Source organism: Sinocyclocheilus grahami, unplaced genomic scaffold (assembly GCF_001515645.1).
Source record: "Sinocyclocheilus grahami isolate Dianchi unplaced genomic scaffold, SAMN03320097.WGS_v1.1 scaffold195.1, whole genome shotgun sequence".
Lineage (NCBI taxonomy): Eukaryota > Metazoa > Chordata > Actinopteri > Cypriniformes > Cyprinidae > Sinocyclocheilus > Sinocyclocheilus grahami.
In genome coordinates this window covers 773843-788185 of record NW_015505374.1, presented here as the reverse complement: position 1 = coordinate 788185, position 14343 = coordinate 773843, and the positions used below count along the sequence as shown (strand labels likewise).

Below are 14343 nucleotides of genomic sequence, written 5' to 3'. Positions count from 1 at the left end.
GGCACGACACGACAAATCCCCGACAGAAAACTGCTGCTGCGTTCTATTTATGATGTATTGACACAAATTTCAAATGATTTTCAATGGTCGCTTTGTCGCATCCAGTGTACTAGACAGACTTTAGCTGTTGCGGCGCAGACACGGTGTTACTCGCCTATCGAGAAGAAACAAAGCAACCTCGGCGTCCGATCGCAGGCCTTCCGCTCCTTGAGTTCTCTCCAGTGCTTGGTAAGCTGATCCGATATTTACATGGGTCCTACTTATTGCCTTAAGCCTTCTTTTGTTCCGCAGACGTTTTCCTCTTTTGTTTTTTATCCACCATCTCTTTCTTTCTGTCGCTCGGCTCGACTAATGTCCGTCCTGTGCACTGAACACTCTCTACTCCACATCATGAGTAGACACGCCCCTTACTGCTGATTGGCTACAAGTTTGTTTTGCTATTCGGCCCGAATCGGTTTTCTAAAGCGTTTTTGAAAAATCGCTTACCCCTCCTTTAATGAGTGAGATCTTAATGAACTTGTAAATAGTCGCTGAAGCAAGTTTAGAATTTTGTGTTGTGGACAACATTTACTTTGTTTCCTGAACACAGTCTGGTTTTCATGGTGAATGTTAATAATATTTGTTTATTCAGGGTGACTATGGATTCACTATCACTGGAGGACAAACCAAAACCTATCCACAAAGAGCCATTGATCCAGGCCCAGGAGAGTGTCAGCAGTCAGAACGTAGAGGCTTCCATTCTTAGTCCCACTCCGGTGCACAATACACAACCACTGCAGACAGCGTCAGAAGCAGGAGCCCTGTCAGATCCCCAAGCAAAACAGAAAGAAAAATCAGCTCAGGTGGAGTCCTCTGATACAGACCCAGACGAGCCTGTGGCCAAACAGATGCTTTCATTTGTCATGGATGACCCTGACTTTGAGAGTGAGGAGGAAGTCATGCAGAAAGTCAATAAGGTACCGAGTTGATGATGATGAGCATTGTAGTTCATGTTTTTGGTGACTTGTCTGGATTGATAATTTAACCCAAAAGATCTGTCAGATCCCCAAGCAAAACAGAAAGAAAAATCAGCTCAGGTGGAGTCCTCTGATACAGACCCAGACGAGCCTGTGGCCAAACAGATGCTTTCATTTGTCATGGATGACCCCGACTTTGAGAGTGAGGAGGAAGTCATGCAGAAAGTCAATAAGGTACTGAGTTGATGATGATGAGCATTGTAGTTCATGTTTTTGGTGACTTGTCTGGATTGATAATTTAACCCAAAAGACCTTTGCCTTCTTGTTTGCTCCAGGAATCTTTCCCAGTTAGAGCTGATATTCCCGATCTCTCAGATGATGACATCACCGCAGCTAAAATTCCTGAGCCCATGAAACCTACTGTACTCTCCTTTAAAAGCAAGAATGACGGTGACCTCTTTGGTCTAGGAATCGAGGAAAAGTCCATCAAAAGCAAAGACAGCAGTGAGGAACAAGATGGCAAGTCACTGGAATAAACCAATTTTTTGTATGGAGAATATTAGCGATAGACGATATAACAGTCAATATCGGTTTTTCTAGTGATTTTTTTTTAAATAAATATTGTGCAACAAAAGTTGTATGTTGCACAAAATTAAATATTCTATTAATAATAACTATTATATGAATAATAGATCATTCCTATTTTTTGTATGGAGAATATTAGCGATAGACGATATAACAGTCAATATCGGTTTTTCTAGTGATTTTTTTTTTTAAATAAATATTGTGCAACAAAAGTTGTATGTTGCACAAAATTAAATATTCTATTAATAATAACTATTATATGAATAATAGATCATTCCTATTACATTACATTATACATATCATGTTAACACATGATTAAATATTATGTTAAATATACACAATCAAAATTTGGAGTCATTAAGAGTTTTTTTTTTCATCAGTAAGGATGCATTAAATTGAGAGTTAAGTCATTTATCATGTTACAAAATATTGTAACATTATCTTCTATTTTAAATAAATGGTGTTCTTTTGAACATTGTATACATTGAAGAACCCTGAAAAAAAAAGTAGCACTTTTTCCACAAAAATATTAGCTGCACTACGGTTTTCAACTGCACCGAATGATGATTTCACAATGATTTCTGAATGATCATGTGACACTGAAGACTTGAGTAATGGCTGTTTGTTGAACATTTATCTTTGCCATCACACAAATAAATTACATTTTAAAATATATTAAAACACAAAACTGTACATTTAGATTGTAATTATTTCACAAAATTACAGTTTTTACTGTATTTTGGATTAAATAAATGCATCCTTGGTCAGCATAAGAGACAATCTAATAGAAAATCGTGCCAAACCCAAACTTTTGAATGTAGTGTATATTTGCATCAAACGCCTTCTACTTTTCTTCTCATAGAAAAAGAAAGCAAACATTCTAAGGAAAAGAAGAAAAAGAAAAAGAGAAGCAAAGAGGTGAAATGTATTCGATTACAATCATTCAAAGATGAAATGACAGACTCTTGTTTTAGAACTACTTTGTATTTCATCTCAGGATGATGACAAAAGCAGCAAGAAGAAACCCAAACACAAGAAAAAGGAAAGAGATGAGGCAGGTGTGACCGCAGATGAAAAGGAGAAGAGAAAAAGAAAGTCCCGAAGCAAGAAAACTGATGATCTTGAAGCTTTTCTGGCTGTAGAAGAAGGCTCAGTGAAAAGAGAGGAGGGCGACTATGAGGAACTGTAACACTCCCTCTCTGCTAAAGAAATGTTTGTGCATTGGTACCACAAGCTTGAAAACGTTCTCATCAAAAACCACAAAAACACATGCTTTCTTTAGCAGCCCAACACGTGATGATGTGCTTATCTGACTGACAGGTTACAAAACACTTCACACTGGTTTTCCATGTGCGACAAACACTTCCCAATCCATCCCCCATCCCTGAAGAGTTTGGAATGGCCGGCGTAGTTCACACTCTTTGGGCTCAAACTGCAATAAGTGGAAAAGCCATGCAAAATCGCTACTTGCGTGTAATTTGACCTTTTACGTTGTTCGGATTGAAATGGACCACTTTCACTCATAACGTTGTGTTTTCTGAATGTTTACATGCTCGCTTTTATATGGTTGCAATACCATCACATATGTGAACCACTACCACTCTGATACAATGTTTTTCATTGATTTTATTGCATTATTAGTTGTCTTGTGAATGTGGATGAATTGGTATTTATGCTCAGTAGATGTTCTGAGAGCATGGCTTTGTGTAGTTTTGCCGTGTGTTTAGTGTTTGAAATAAATATACCGTATTTCATGGTAGGATTATTTGTTTTGCCAAGATATATCAAGAAAAATATTTTAGAAATATAAAGGATTTTGGTCAATAAATGCACTCATGGTGGGGGAGTAGTTACGACATAGCAGACATGATTATTTTCGCAATCTTTAAATCAGGAAATGCCTTAAAGGAAACTGGTAAGACTTTAAAGAGCTCAAATAGACCAGTTAAAAGTGTGCTTGTATAAAACAATGAGAACTATCTACTGTGTAATTATGCAAACTTGTGGGGGGTTTTTTTGTCTAATTATTTGTCTGTAATTATGCCATTTTGAATTTTTGCTCTCACATCGTTTTTGTCTACCTTATTGTTTTATGATGGTAAATTACAAGAAAATATCTATAATGCATTGTCATCTGAGATTTTTTTAAAAATTTTTTTTTGATGAAATCACTGTTGATTGAAACTGTGCAGTTGCTTGAAAATTCAATATCAATACAAAAATACTACAATATTTTTTGTAATGTTACTGGGTTGTTTTTTCCCCGTCTTTTTTTAGTGAGGCTATATTGCATTTTTTAAGTTTGTTTATTTTTAACTTTTTTTCTCTTAACTAATAATGAAAGCAAGCTAGCAAAGACGGCAGACAATGTTTGACTTCACTTCAGCTTCAAGTCTGATACAGTGTGTGCAATGATAAAAAAAATCAAATGGTTATATATGCATTATTTCATCAAAATCGTGTTGAATTGTGTGTTCATTGATGCTTTGTTACATTGACATTTGTTGTTTTTTTAAATAAAAAGAAAATTTAATAAGTTCAGGCATATTTAAAGGAAAAAAACATACACTTATTTATTTATATATCCCTTTAAGATAAACATTTCACATGAATGACACATGCAATAACAATAAGGTTATTTATTTATAAGCACCAAATTGTACGTTGATTTACATAAAAAATGAAATATTGTCATGCTGCTTGTCACTGTGAACCTTTTTGTATTTAAAAACAAAAAAAAGCTAAACAATTACAAGGAATTACAACACACTTTACACTCGATGGTGGCTGAAGTTAAATGATATTGTGTTTATTCTTCATTAAAGGTGACGGCCTCATTCTTCCATCCACTTTTCTGTGGCATGTGACATCATGTAATGTGTTATGTTGTCTGCAAATAGGATAATTTAAGTTAAAAACCCACATTTTATTGATGTTATCAGCGGAGACTAAATGAACCCGTGTGCTCTTACCTTAGCATCTCCATGTTTTCCTATGGTCAGCAAAACAGTGACATGTAATCAAATAAAAATACACATTTACAGAGGTTAAAGACGTGTTCAAAGATTTTTTTTAGTAGGCTATTGAGGTTTTTATTATTGAGGTGGTTTGCGAGGACTCACTGTTTGAATAAATGTGAGTTGAAATGATCGCCACAGGGAGCAAAATAAATAAAATCCAGCGGAGGATGGACCAAACAAAGTTAAATGGAGCTGCAATTGATATGATCATAGATTAATAAATTGTAAAAAATTATCTTTTAATAGTAAAAGAGAGTTCAAATGCTATGGTAAAAATCTGTTAATTAACGTTACGGTGAAAAACAGTAAGAAATCTAAAGGGGCATTTCATGTAACTTACTTAAACAGTAAAATACTCTTAAATTTACAGTTGTTGGATGTGGAACAAGTTGTCTTTTTACAGTAAAAAAATGTAAACTGAAATGCGCTGTGACACTTCACATTTGATATTTTTCAGGAACAAAACAGAAGTCCGTCAGGAGGATGGTACATTAACATTAGCTTAAGTTGATTAATGAAATATAGCCTACGATTTTTACTACTTAAATCCATAAAACCTTAAATGTTGCTTCCGTAAAGTTTCAGTAACCGCAATTGCCTTTTTTTTTTCTTTACCGTAAATTCCAGAGATATTTATTTAAAATTGTAAATTAAAATGAAGAAAATTAAAACATGCTGAAAGTATTTTTAACATGGTGCTCACTTACACTCAGGAAACCATCTAAAGAGAAATAGAGAAGTAGTATTTCGTCTTACTGTTGCTAAAGTAACCCTCGGCCAGTTTTACAATGATCTTGTCTCCAGTAATGAACCCACACCAGTAGACTCCATCCCCTTGCGTGAGTGTCTTTACCGAGATGGTGAAGGACTTTCCATCATCCTCCACAGCTATGTTGCCTTGCTCCAAATGCTTGACGCTTGGCTGGAAAGAGAAGCCCGTACAGCAGTTTTCATCCTGGGCATCTCTTTTGCACCACACCCTGGGCCTCAGAGTTATGTTCTTGTTCTCATAGGAGCAGAAGAGTTTCTGCAGATATTCAGATGTGCTATGTCCTGTGGAGAAAGATAAAGTTGGTCCTCTGTCAGATTTATAAAATCTGAATAGATTTATCAGGTATAAAATCAACAAATGTTGGACAAAAGCTGTCCTGAGAAGAGCCTTTGGATTGTTTATGTGTGTTTTGACCTTACCTGTTAGGATCATTAGCAGAAATGCGGTTATTAGATTCATGATGACTGATGGACGACAGATAGTGCTTTGAGTCTGCAAGGATGCACTGCTTTTAAATGTTGTAGAAGAGGAAACACATACAGGAAATAACTCGCCACAAACACATGTAGAAAGAACATGCTTTTTGTTATGCAGTCAGCAGAAATCACTCTAATGGTCATCACTGAATGGTTTCAAGGACAATTTCATAAATTTGCCTTTTTTCTTCCACGTGTGGCATCTTGAATTGTTTGTTTAATTTTTGTTTTTCTTGAATTTTGAATATATATGTATATATATCTTTTTTTTACACTAAGGCTTAAAGATTTTTGTAGGTCTCTTATGCTTCTAATGCTCACAAGCTGCATTTATTTGGAGACAAAAACTGTAAAAACAGTAGGCTTAATAGGTATATTGTGAAATATTATTACAATTTAAACTGTTTTATGTGGTGGCAAAACATTTCTAGCAGCCATTTCACAGTCTTCAGTGTCACATGATTCTTCTTAATCTTAAATAATTTGAAAATGCTGATTTGGTCCTCAAGAAACAGTTTTGATCAATCTTTCAAACAATATTTTAGTATTAGTATTATTTTAAATAATTAATTATATGACTATTTTGGTGAAACCGTGGTACCTTTCAGTGTTAATTGCCTGATTGATTGACTGATTGATTGATTGATTGATTGGTGACTAGAAATGGACAGAAAAGAACAGCATTTGCTTGCAACCAGAAAACCGTTTCTGCTGTCGTTCCTCTCCAAAGACTTAAAATAAAGGCCTGCTAGGGACTGTTGAGGCTTGTTGTGACAAAAACTCTGGTTAACATGGAAAAGCTTACAGGACACGGTGTTAGTGTCACTATTGATCAATTTAATGCATCCTTGCTGTAGTTTCTATGTATTATTGGTGATTTAAAATAATAATAATCTTTTATACTACCAATTACTGCACCCAGAAATGAAAAACCCGCTTTCTGTCACACGCACCCACGGGCCAGTTGTGACTTTTATTTTGAAAGGTCGTGACACTTTTGTTCGTCGTCAGTGATTGGATGAGCGGATTGACCAACAGGAAGTCGTGATAGTAGACTGTAAGGCTGAATTGTCACGTGTAGTTGTTCAAAATGGTAAGTGCAACATAACGCATTTAAATGATCCTGATAAAAGTCAAATTTGTTAGACGTATTTTTGTTTTGCCTGTAATTCTTTTAACGTGGTTTAATTCTCTCGCGCTACATAGAGCAGTAGTTTATCAAGCCAGTCATTGCTTTCCTGATTGTGTTGTAGTGTAATCGAGCTCCATAATAAAGTGTGATGAATAGATGAACACTGAACAATTTGTAATAAACAAATGTGTCATCTACCTTTTTTATCTAATTGCCTAAATATTCTTTGGGCATATTCTGACTTTCAGTTTCCATGGGAATATAGTACCACTTGTCATGTCTTGGTAGCTACGTTGTTAACTATTATTTGTCTTTTGCAGTTTAGGGCATACATTTAGGTTTAGTAAGATTTTTTTTTTTTTATGGAAATAATTTTTTATTCAACAAGGATGCATTCAATTGATCACAAGTGACTGTGTATTAATTTGTAATGTTACAAAAGATTTCTATTTCAGATCAACTGTATTTCTGTACAAATTTCTGTTAATCAAAGCATCCTGTAAAATATGTCACGCTTTTCACAAGTGTATTAATCAGCTACTTTCAAGATTTATAATAATGATAAAAAAAAATTGAGCACCAAATAATCATATTAGTATTATTTCTGAAGGATTAAATGACACTTAAGACTGGAGTAATGGCTGCTGAACATTCGGCTTTGCCATCACAGGACTAAATTACATTTAAATTACATTCCTAAAAATAATAGGAAACAGTGTTAATTTGTAGTTACATTTCACAATATGACTAGCTATTTTCTGGACAGCTTGGTGAGCATACAAGACTCTGACAGTAAGAGCAGTGGTGTATTTCCTACAATTCAGATTGTTTCTGAACTGTGTTTTGTGCTGTAGCTGCGGCGAGAGGTGAGACTGAGAAAGGAATACCTGTACAGGAAAGCACAGGAGGACAGACTGTACACTATTGAAGAGAAAAAACAGAAGCTCAAATCTGCTTTAGATGGTGAGGCTCCAGCCATATCTTAATCATCTTATCAAACTCTCCTAACCGATCTGATATATATTGCGCGTATCTCATTTTACGCTGTTCATATCTTTTGCAGAAAATCGTCTTTTACCCACCGAAGTTCGGAAGGAGGCTTTAGACTTACAGAAACTGTTGGAGTTTGATGATGAGGGTGGAGAAGGTGACTGTTTTTTTCTGTCACTTATATCGGAATCCAGTTTTGTCTGCCACATGTGTAAACACATTTTGTGACATCATATAGGTGTTAGTTCTCATATGGATGATGAGTACAAATGGGCAGGAGTGGAAGACCCCAAAATTATGGTCACAACATCCAGAGACCCCAGCTCTAGACTCAAGATGTTTGCCAAAGTATGTTAAATCCTAATATTCATATTTGACAGTAAGGATAAAGTGTTTCTTTGTGTGAATGCATGTCGTTTTACGTTGTTAGCTCTAATCTGATGTTTTGTATGTTCATGTTACCATAATGACGTGAGGGAAACCTTCGTCTATCAGTGGTTGTGGTTTATTTAGGTGGCATTCTTTTTTTAAAAAGAGAAAAAACAGAAGCTCAAATCTGCTTTAGATGGTGAGGCTCCAGCCATATCTTAATCATCTTATCAAACTCTCCTAACCGATCTGATATATATTGCGCGTATCTCATTTTACGCTGTTCATATCTTTTGCAGAAAATCGTCTTTTACCCACCGAAGTTCGGAAGGAGGCTTTAGACTTACAGAAACTGTTGGAGTTTGATGATGAGGGTGGAGAAGGTGACTGTTTTTTTCTGTCACTTATATCGGAATCCAGTTTTGTCTGCCACATGTGTAAACACATTTTGTGACATCATATAGGTGTTAGTTCTCATATGGATGATGAGTACAAATGGGCAGGAGTGGAAGACCCCAAAATTATGGTCACAACATCCAGAGACCCCAGCTCTAGACTCAAGATGTTTGCCAAAGTATGTTAAATCCTAATATTCATATTTGACAGTAAGGATAAAGTGTTTCTTTGTGTGAATGCATGTCGTTTTACGTTGTTAGCTCTAATCTGATGTTTTGTATGTTCATGTTACCATAATGACGTAAGGGAAACCTTCGTCTATCAGTGGTTGTGGTTTATTTAGGTGGCACTCTTTTTTAAAAATTTTTGCAGGAAATGAAGCTGATGTTTCCAGGGGCCCAGCGTATGAACAGAGGAAACCACGAAGTTAAAACATTAGTACATGCGTGCAAAGCTAATAATGTCAGTGATCTGGTCATAGTTCATGAGACCAGAGGCCAACCAGGTATGGACTGATATGGTTTTCATCTGTTTCCTGTTTTATTGTACAGTGAATCAATACCTGGTAAACATTTGGTATATTATGAAAGTTAGTTTTTTTTAAATTGCTTTAATTGCATATTTCATTACATTACATTTAGTCATTTAGCAGATGCTTTTATCCAAAGCGACTTACAAATGAGGACAATAAAAGCAGTCAAAACTAACAAAAGAGCAACAATATATAAGTGCAAATGACGAGTCTTGGATAGCCTAACGCAGTACACGTAGCAAGGTGTATATATATATATATATACAGTGGGTACAGTTTTGGAGATATCATTAAGAAACATGGAGCTGGTTTTCATTGTTACGCTGACGAGACAAGGTTTCATATTTCCTCTAGGCCAGATTAAACCTGCCAATTCATAAAGCTAATGCAATGCAGTTGATAATAAACACTAGATGACTTGTAACTTACAACTGCTTTAAAATGTCCATCATGTGTTTTAATTTGCATGCAACAAAGAATTTGGTTTGATGCACCGGTTTCTGTGAAGATGAATGTCAGATGTTTGCTAAATGTTCTGTTTTCCCACAGGAATGGCATACAGCTGTAGCTGACGGACATGCTGGCTGTGTTGGCTCAGCAACATGAACATAAAGGCTGCTGTCACAAGTTTGCCACAGGCCTTTATCATTTTATCCTGCAGCGGGTGTTTCATTGTGATGCCTCTGTACAGTCCATACCTGTGATGTATCTAAAATAATCTAATTTTCTAAGAATATTCTAAGAAGATAATCTCAAATTTCTGCTGCACTTAAGGTTCCCAAGAGCACAGTGGCCTCCATTCCTTAAATGGAAGACGTTTGGGATGACCAGAACCCTTCCTAGAGCTGGCTGTCCGGCCAAACTGAGCTATCGGGGGGGAAGAGCCTTGGTGAGAGAGGTAAAGAAGAACCCAAAGATCACTGTGGCTGAGCTCCAGAGATGCAGTCGGGAGATGGGAGAAAGTTGTAGAAAGTCAACCATCACTGCAGCCCTCCACCAGTCGGGGCTTTATGGCAGAGTGGCCCGACGGAAGTCTCTCCTCAGTGCAAGACACATGAAAGCCTGCATGGAGTTTGCTAAAAAACACCTGAAGGACTCCAAGATGGTGAGACCAAGATATAACTTTTTGGCCTTAATTCTAAGCGGTATGTGTGGAGAAAACCAGGCACTGCTCATCACCTGTCCCAACAGTGAAGCATGGTGGTGGCAGCATCATGCTGTGGGGGTGTTTTTCAGCTGCAGGGACAGGATGACTGGTTGCAATCGAGGGAAAGATGAATGCGGCCAAGTACAGGGATATCCTGGACGAAAACTTTCTCCAGAGTGCTCAGGACCTCAGATTGGGCCGAAGGTTTACCTTCCAACAATACAATGACCCTAATCACTCTGCTAAAATAACGAAGGAGTGGCTTCACAACAACTCTGTGACTGTTCTTGAATGGCCCAGCCGGAGCCCTGACTTAAACCCAATTGAGCATCTCTGGAGAGACCTAAAAATGGGTGTCCACCAACGTTTACCATCTAACCTGACAGAACTGGAGAGGATCTGCAAGGAGGAATGGCAGAGGATTCCCAAATCCAGGTGTGAAAAACTTGTTGCATCTTTCCCAAAAAGACTCATGGCTGTATTAGATCAAAAGGGTGCTTCTACTAAATACTGAGCAAAGGGTCTGAATACTTAGGACCATGTGATATTTCAGTTTTTCTTTTTTAATAAATCTGCAAAAATGTCAACGATTCTGTGTTTTTCTGTCAATATGGGGTGCTGTGTGTACATTAATGAGGAAAAAATGAACTTAAATGATTTTAGCAAATGGCTGCAATATAACAAAGAGTGAAAAATTTAAGGGGGTCTGAATACTTTCCGTACCCACTGTATATATACTATGTATATATACACATACATAGAGATATATATATATACCATACATATACACACAAACAAAGAAAAACAAGTAGATAGAATAGAAAAAATAGAAAGCTAGTTTTTGTTTTTTGTATAAAGAATAAAAAAAATAAATATAAAGTAGAATATCCAGTTTAATATGCAGTTTTTTACTTTAGGTACATTAGATCTTTTATTTAATTACATTACGTCTTTCTTCTGTAGATGGTTTGGTGGTGTGTCACCTTCCTTTTGGGCCGACAGCCTACTTCACATTGTATAATGTGGTAATGAGACATGATGTTCCAGACATTGGCACCATGTCTGAGGCCTTCCCTCACCTCATCTTCCACAACTTCACGTCACGTCTTGGCCGAAGGGTGAGTTGTGCAGGAAATAACTTCTGGTGTCCTTGGAAACAATAATAAAGTTAGTTTCTCATCCGCACTACCATTCAAAAGGGTCACTAATACTTTTTTAAACAAATGTAATGCTTTTATTCTTTTATGCAAAAGTGCATAACATTTATTGAAGGGCCAGTAAAGACATTTATAATATTACAAAAGAATTGTATTTCAAATCAAGTGCTGTTCTTTTAAATGTTCTATTTATTAAAGAATCCTTAAAAATGTAGCTCAGTTTCCACAAAAATACTGAGTAGCACAATTGCTCAACATTGATAATTGATCGTTTCTTGAGGATTGAATGATTTCTGAAGAATTATGTGACACTGAATACTGGACATTTAGCATTTCCATCAGAGAAATAAATGGCATTTTCTATTAAAAACGTTATTTTAAGTTGTAATATTTCACAGTATTACTTTTTTTTTTTTTTTACCGTTTGATCTAATAAATGTAGACTTGGTTAGTGTAAGGGACTTCTTTGAACAGTAGTGTAAAGTGTTTCATATTCAGTTTCCTGTTTTAATAAAAGAAACATAATTATTGTCTTACCATATGTGATGGAGAGAAAGAGACTAGGATTTACTGAAAAAAAAAAGAAGTAAAATCTCCATGTGACATTATAAATGCTTCTGAAAAGCTTCTTGGTTTATTAATGGAATTTGTGTGTTAAGCTGAAAGCAAAATATAATTTTTTCCTTTCTAGGTCTCTAACATCCTAAAGTATCTGTTTCCGGTACCCAAAGAGGATAGCAGACGTGTTATTACATTTGCAAATACAGATGATTTCATCTCTTTCAGGTGAGTGATGGTCTGTTAGAACTGTTCTTCTAAAGGTTTTGAGTCTGATTAAGAAGTTTGGTTTTAATGACTTTGTATATTGCAGACACCATACCTACAAGAAAACCGATCACAAGAACGTTGAGTTGACAGAAATTGGACCCAGATTTGAGATGAAACGTAAGCAGCTCTGTGTTTTGGTGTTAGATTAATTGATATTAATGCAGAAAAGGCACTTATGTTCTCTGCTCATTATTCATTTGTGTTTAATCTTCCTTTTTTCAGTGTACATGATCAAGCTCGGCACACTGGAGAACGAGAGTACTGCAGATGTTGAGTGGCGACTCCATTCTTACACGCGCACTGCCAAAAAGAGGAAATTCTTAAGTGTGGAATAGTACTCAATAGTTCAATGTACTCATGAGAAACCTGTGTTCTTCTATCTGAATGGACATTTTCAAGTTAATTCTCCGACATAGTGGTCTTTTTTTACATTTAGCTGTGACCATTTAAAAAGATGTTTGAATTCCTTTCAATATTATAATGTTGACACTTCCTCAAATTAAATGTTTTGTACAGAGTCTCCTGAACATTAAAAAAACGTTCTTTACATTTGTATGTTTTGTATAATGATTTTATTGTTGCTTCATTATTCCTTATGAATTGGCTTGTATAGAATATTTAAACTGAGTTTTTGCTTTAAACTGTTCTGCTTGATTTTGACAAAAATAGAAACAGTATATTTAGAATGTATGTAGCAGCTGTGTAGGTTTCTTTAATGCTTGGAAAAACTTCACAGTCGCAGGACACGCCCCTTTCTCATTCCCTTGCTACAAAGTATCACAATAGATGACCAATCAGTGGCTCGAGTCACAGATCTCGACCAATCAGAGCGCGAGCGTTCGCTGTTCCGCTTTCCCTGAAATTCTTTGCTGATCCGACTTGAGACTGAGAGAATTCAAGATGGCTGTCTCAGGTGAGTATTTACTCTGAGGCGAAAAAGGCTAAGTGAGTCTCGCGAACGGGCTGCGTAGTTTGCCGAAATATTACTCGCAGGTATAAATCGCGTTAATTCATACCGGTAGCAAAATTCAGATTAAGACCAGCTTTTCAATTTTTAGGCAGCATTAGCAACACTAGCTAGCTAGCAGCTAGTCGTCTAATCCCTTTCCGCCTTATGAAAGCAGCATTCCCTCCTTCAGCTCGAATAAGGCACCTGACAGGACTTAAGAATCTATGTTTAGCTAATATGCATTTATACTTCAGTCGTGCTATTGAGTAACGTGTTGGTAAATTGAACAAGCTAGGAGTGCATGGCCTGTGATATAGTAAAAGAGCAGAGCAAATTATCAGGCACATCATTTAGCTAAACCCAGCCAGTTTATCTTCATTGCAGGCTGCTGCACATTAGGGATGGGCGGATCGATATTTAAGTATCGATACTTTCGATACTGATGTTGTATCGGAAGGATCGATCCTCACACAAAAATATCGATTCTAAAGTGCATTTTTTAAAACATTAATTTGATTTACTTATCAAGAAATTCGGTGCATAAAATAAGCTTCTAAGTGGAAAAATAGATTATATTAGCGAATAATTGTGTTGGATAGAACCATTTCTCCTGCTCATCGGAACACACGCAAATGCTGACAGACAGAACCAATCAATCACAGACAGCGTTCGCTGCTGACGCATGGCTCACAGTGCTTGTTCAAATAGGGATGCGTTTCCCAAAAGCATCAGAAGCGTAAGTAGATCTTAAGATTGACACATTATTGCATTACATTACATTGTTACTATATATAAAATTAATTCTGAAAAATGCATCACGGTTTCCACACAAATATGAAGGAGCAATAATAATAAATGTTTCTTGAGCAGCAAATATTAGAATGATTTCTGAAGGATCATGTGACACCGAAGACTGGTGTAATGATGCTGAAAATTCAGCTTTGATTACAGATACATTTTAAAATATATTAAAATAGAAAGTAGTTATTTTTAATTGTTATATTTCTCAATATTGCTGCTTTTACTGTTTTTTT

At 36.2% G+C, this 14343-nt stretch overlaps 2 protein-coding genes and 1 pseudogene across 2 annotated transcripts in view; all 3 read left to right on the top strand.

Moving 5' to 3' along the window:
- Positions 1-3683, top strand: part of LOC107595036 (rab-like protein 6) — a 12649-nt pseudogene extending 8966 nt beyond the window's left edge.
- Positions 3684-6718: 3035 nt separating this feature from the next.
- imp4 (IMP U3 small nucleolar ribonucleoprotein 4) lies at positions 6719-12907 on the top strand. The gene is made up of 9 exons (XM_016285257.1): positions 6719-6902; positions 7796-7904; positions 8005-8088; positions 8170-8279; positions 9069-9201; positions 11339-11493; positions 12224-12318; positions 12404-12477; positions 12583-12907. Exons 1-9 carry the CDS (start codon positions 6900-6902, stop codon positions 12693-12695), a joined length of 876 nt encoding a protein of 291 aa, XP_016140743.1. The 5' UTR covers positions 6719-6899; the 3' UTR covers positions 12696-12907.
- A 248-nt stretch (positions 12908-13155) lies between these two features.
- The window catches only part of LOC107595004 (serine/threonine-protein kinase A-Raf-like), a 17069-nt gene continuing 15881 nt past the window's right edge, over positions 13156-14343 (top strand). Inside the window, exon 1 of the mRNA XM_016285256.1 lies at positions 13156-13273. The gene's annotated coding sequence lies outside the window, so the exon portion shown is untranslated. The remainder of the gene's footprint in view (positions 13274-14343) is intronic.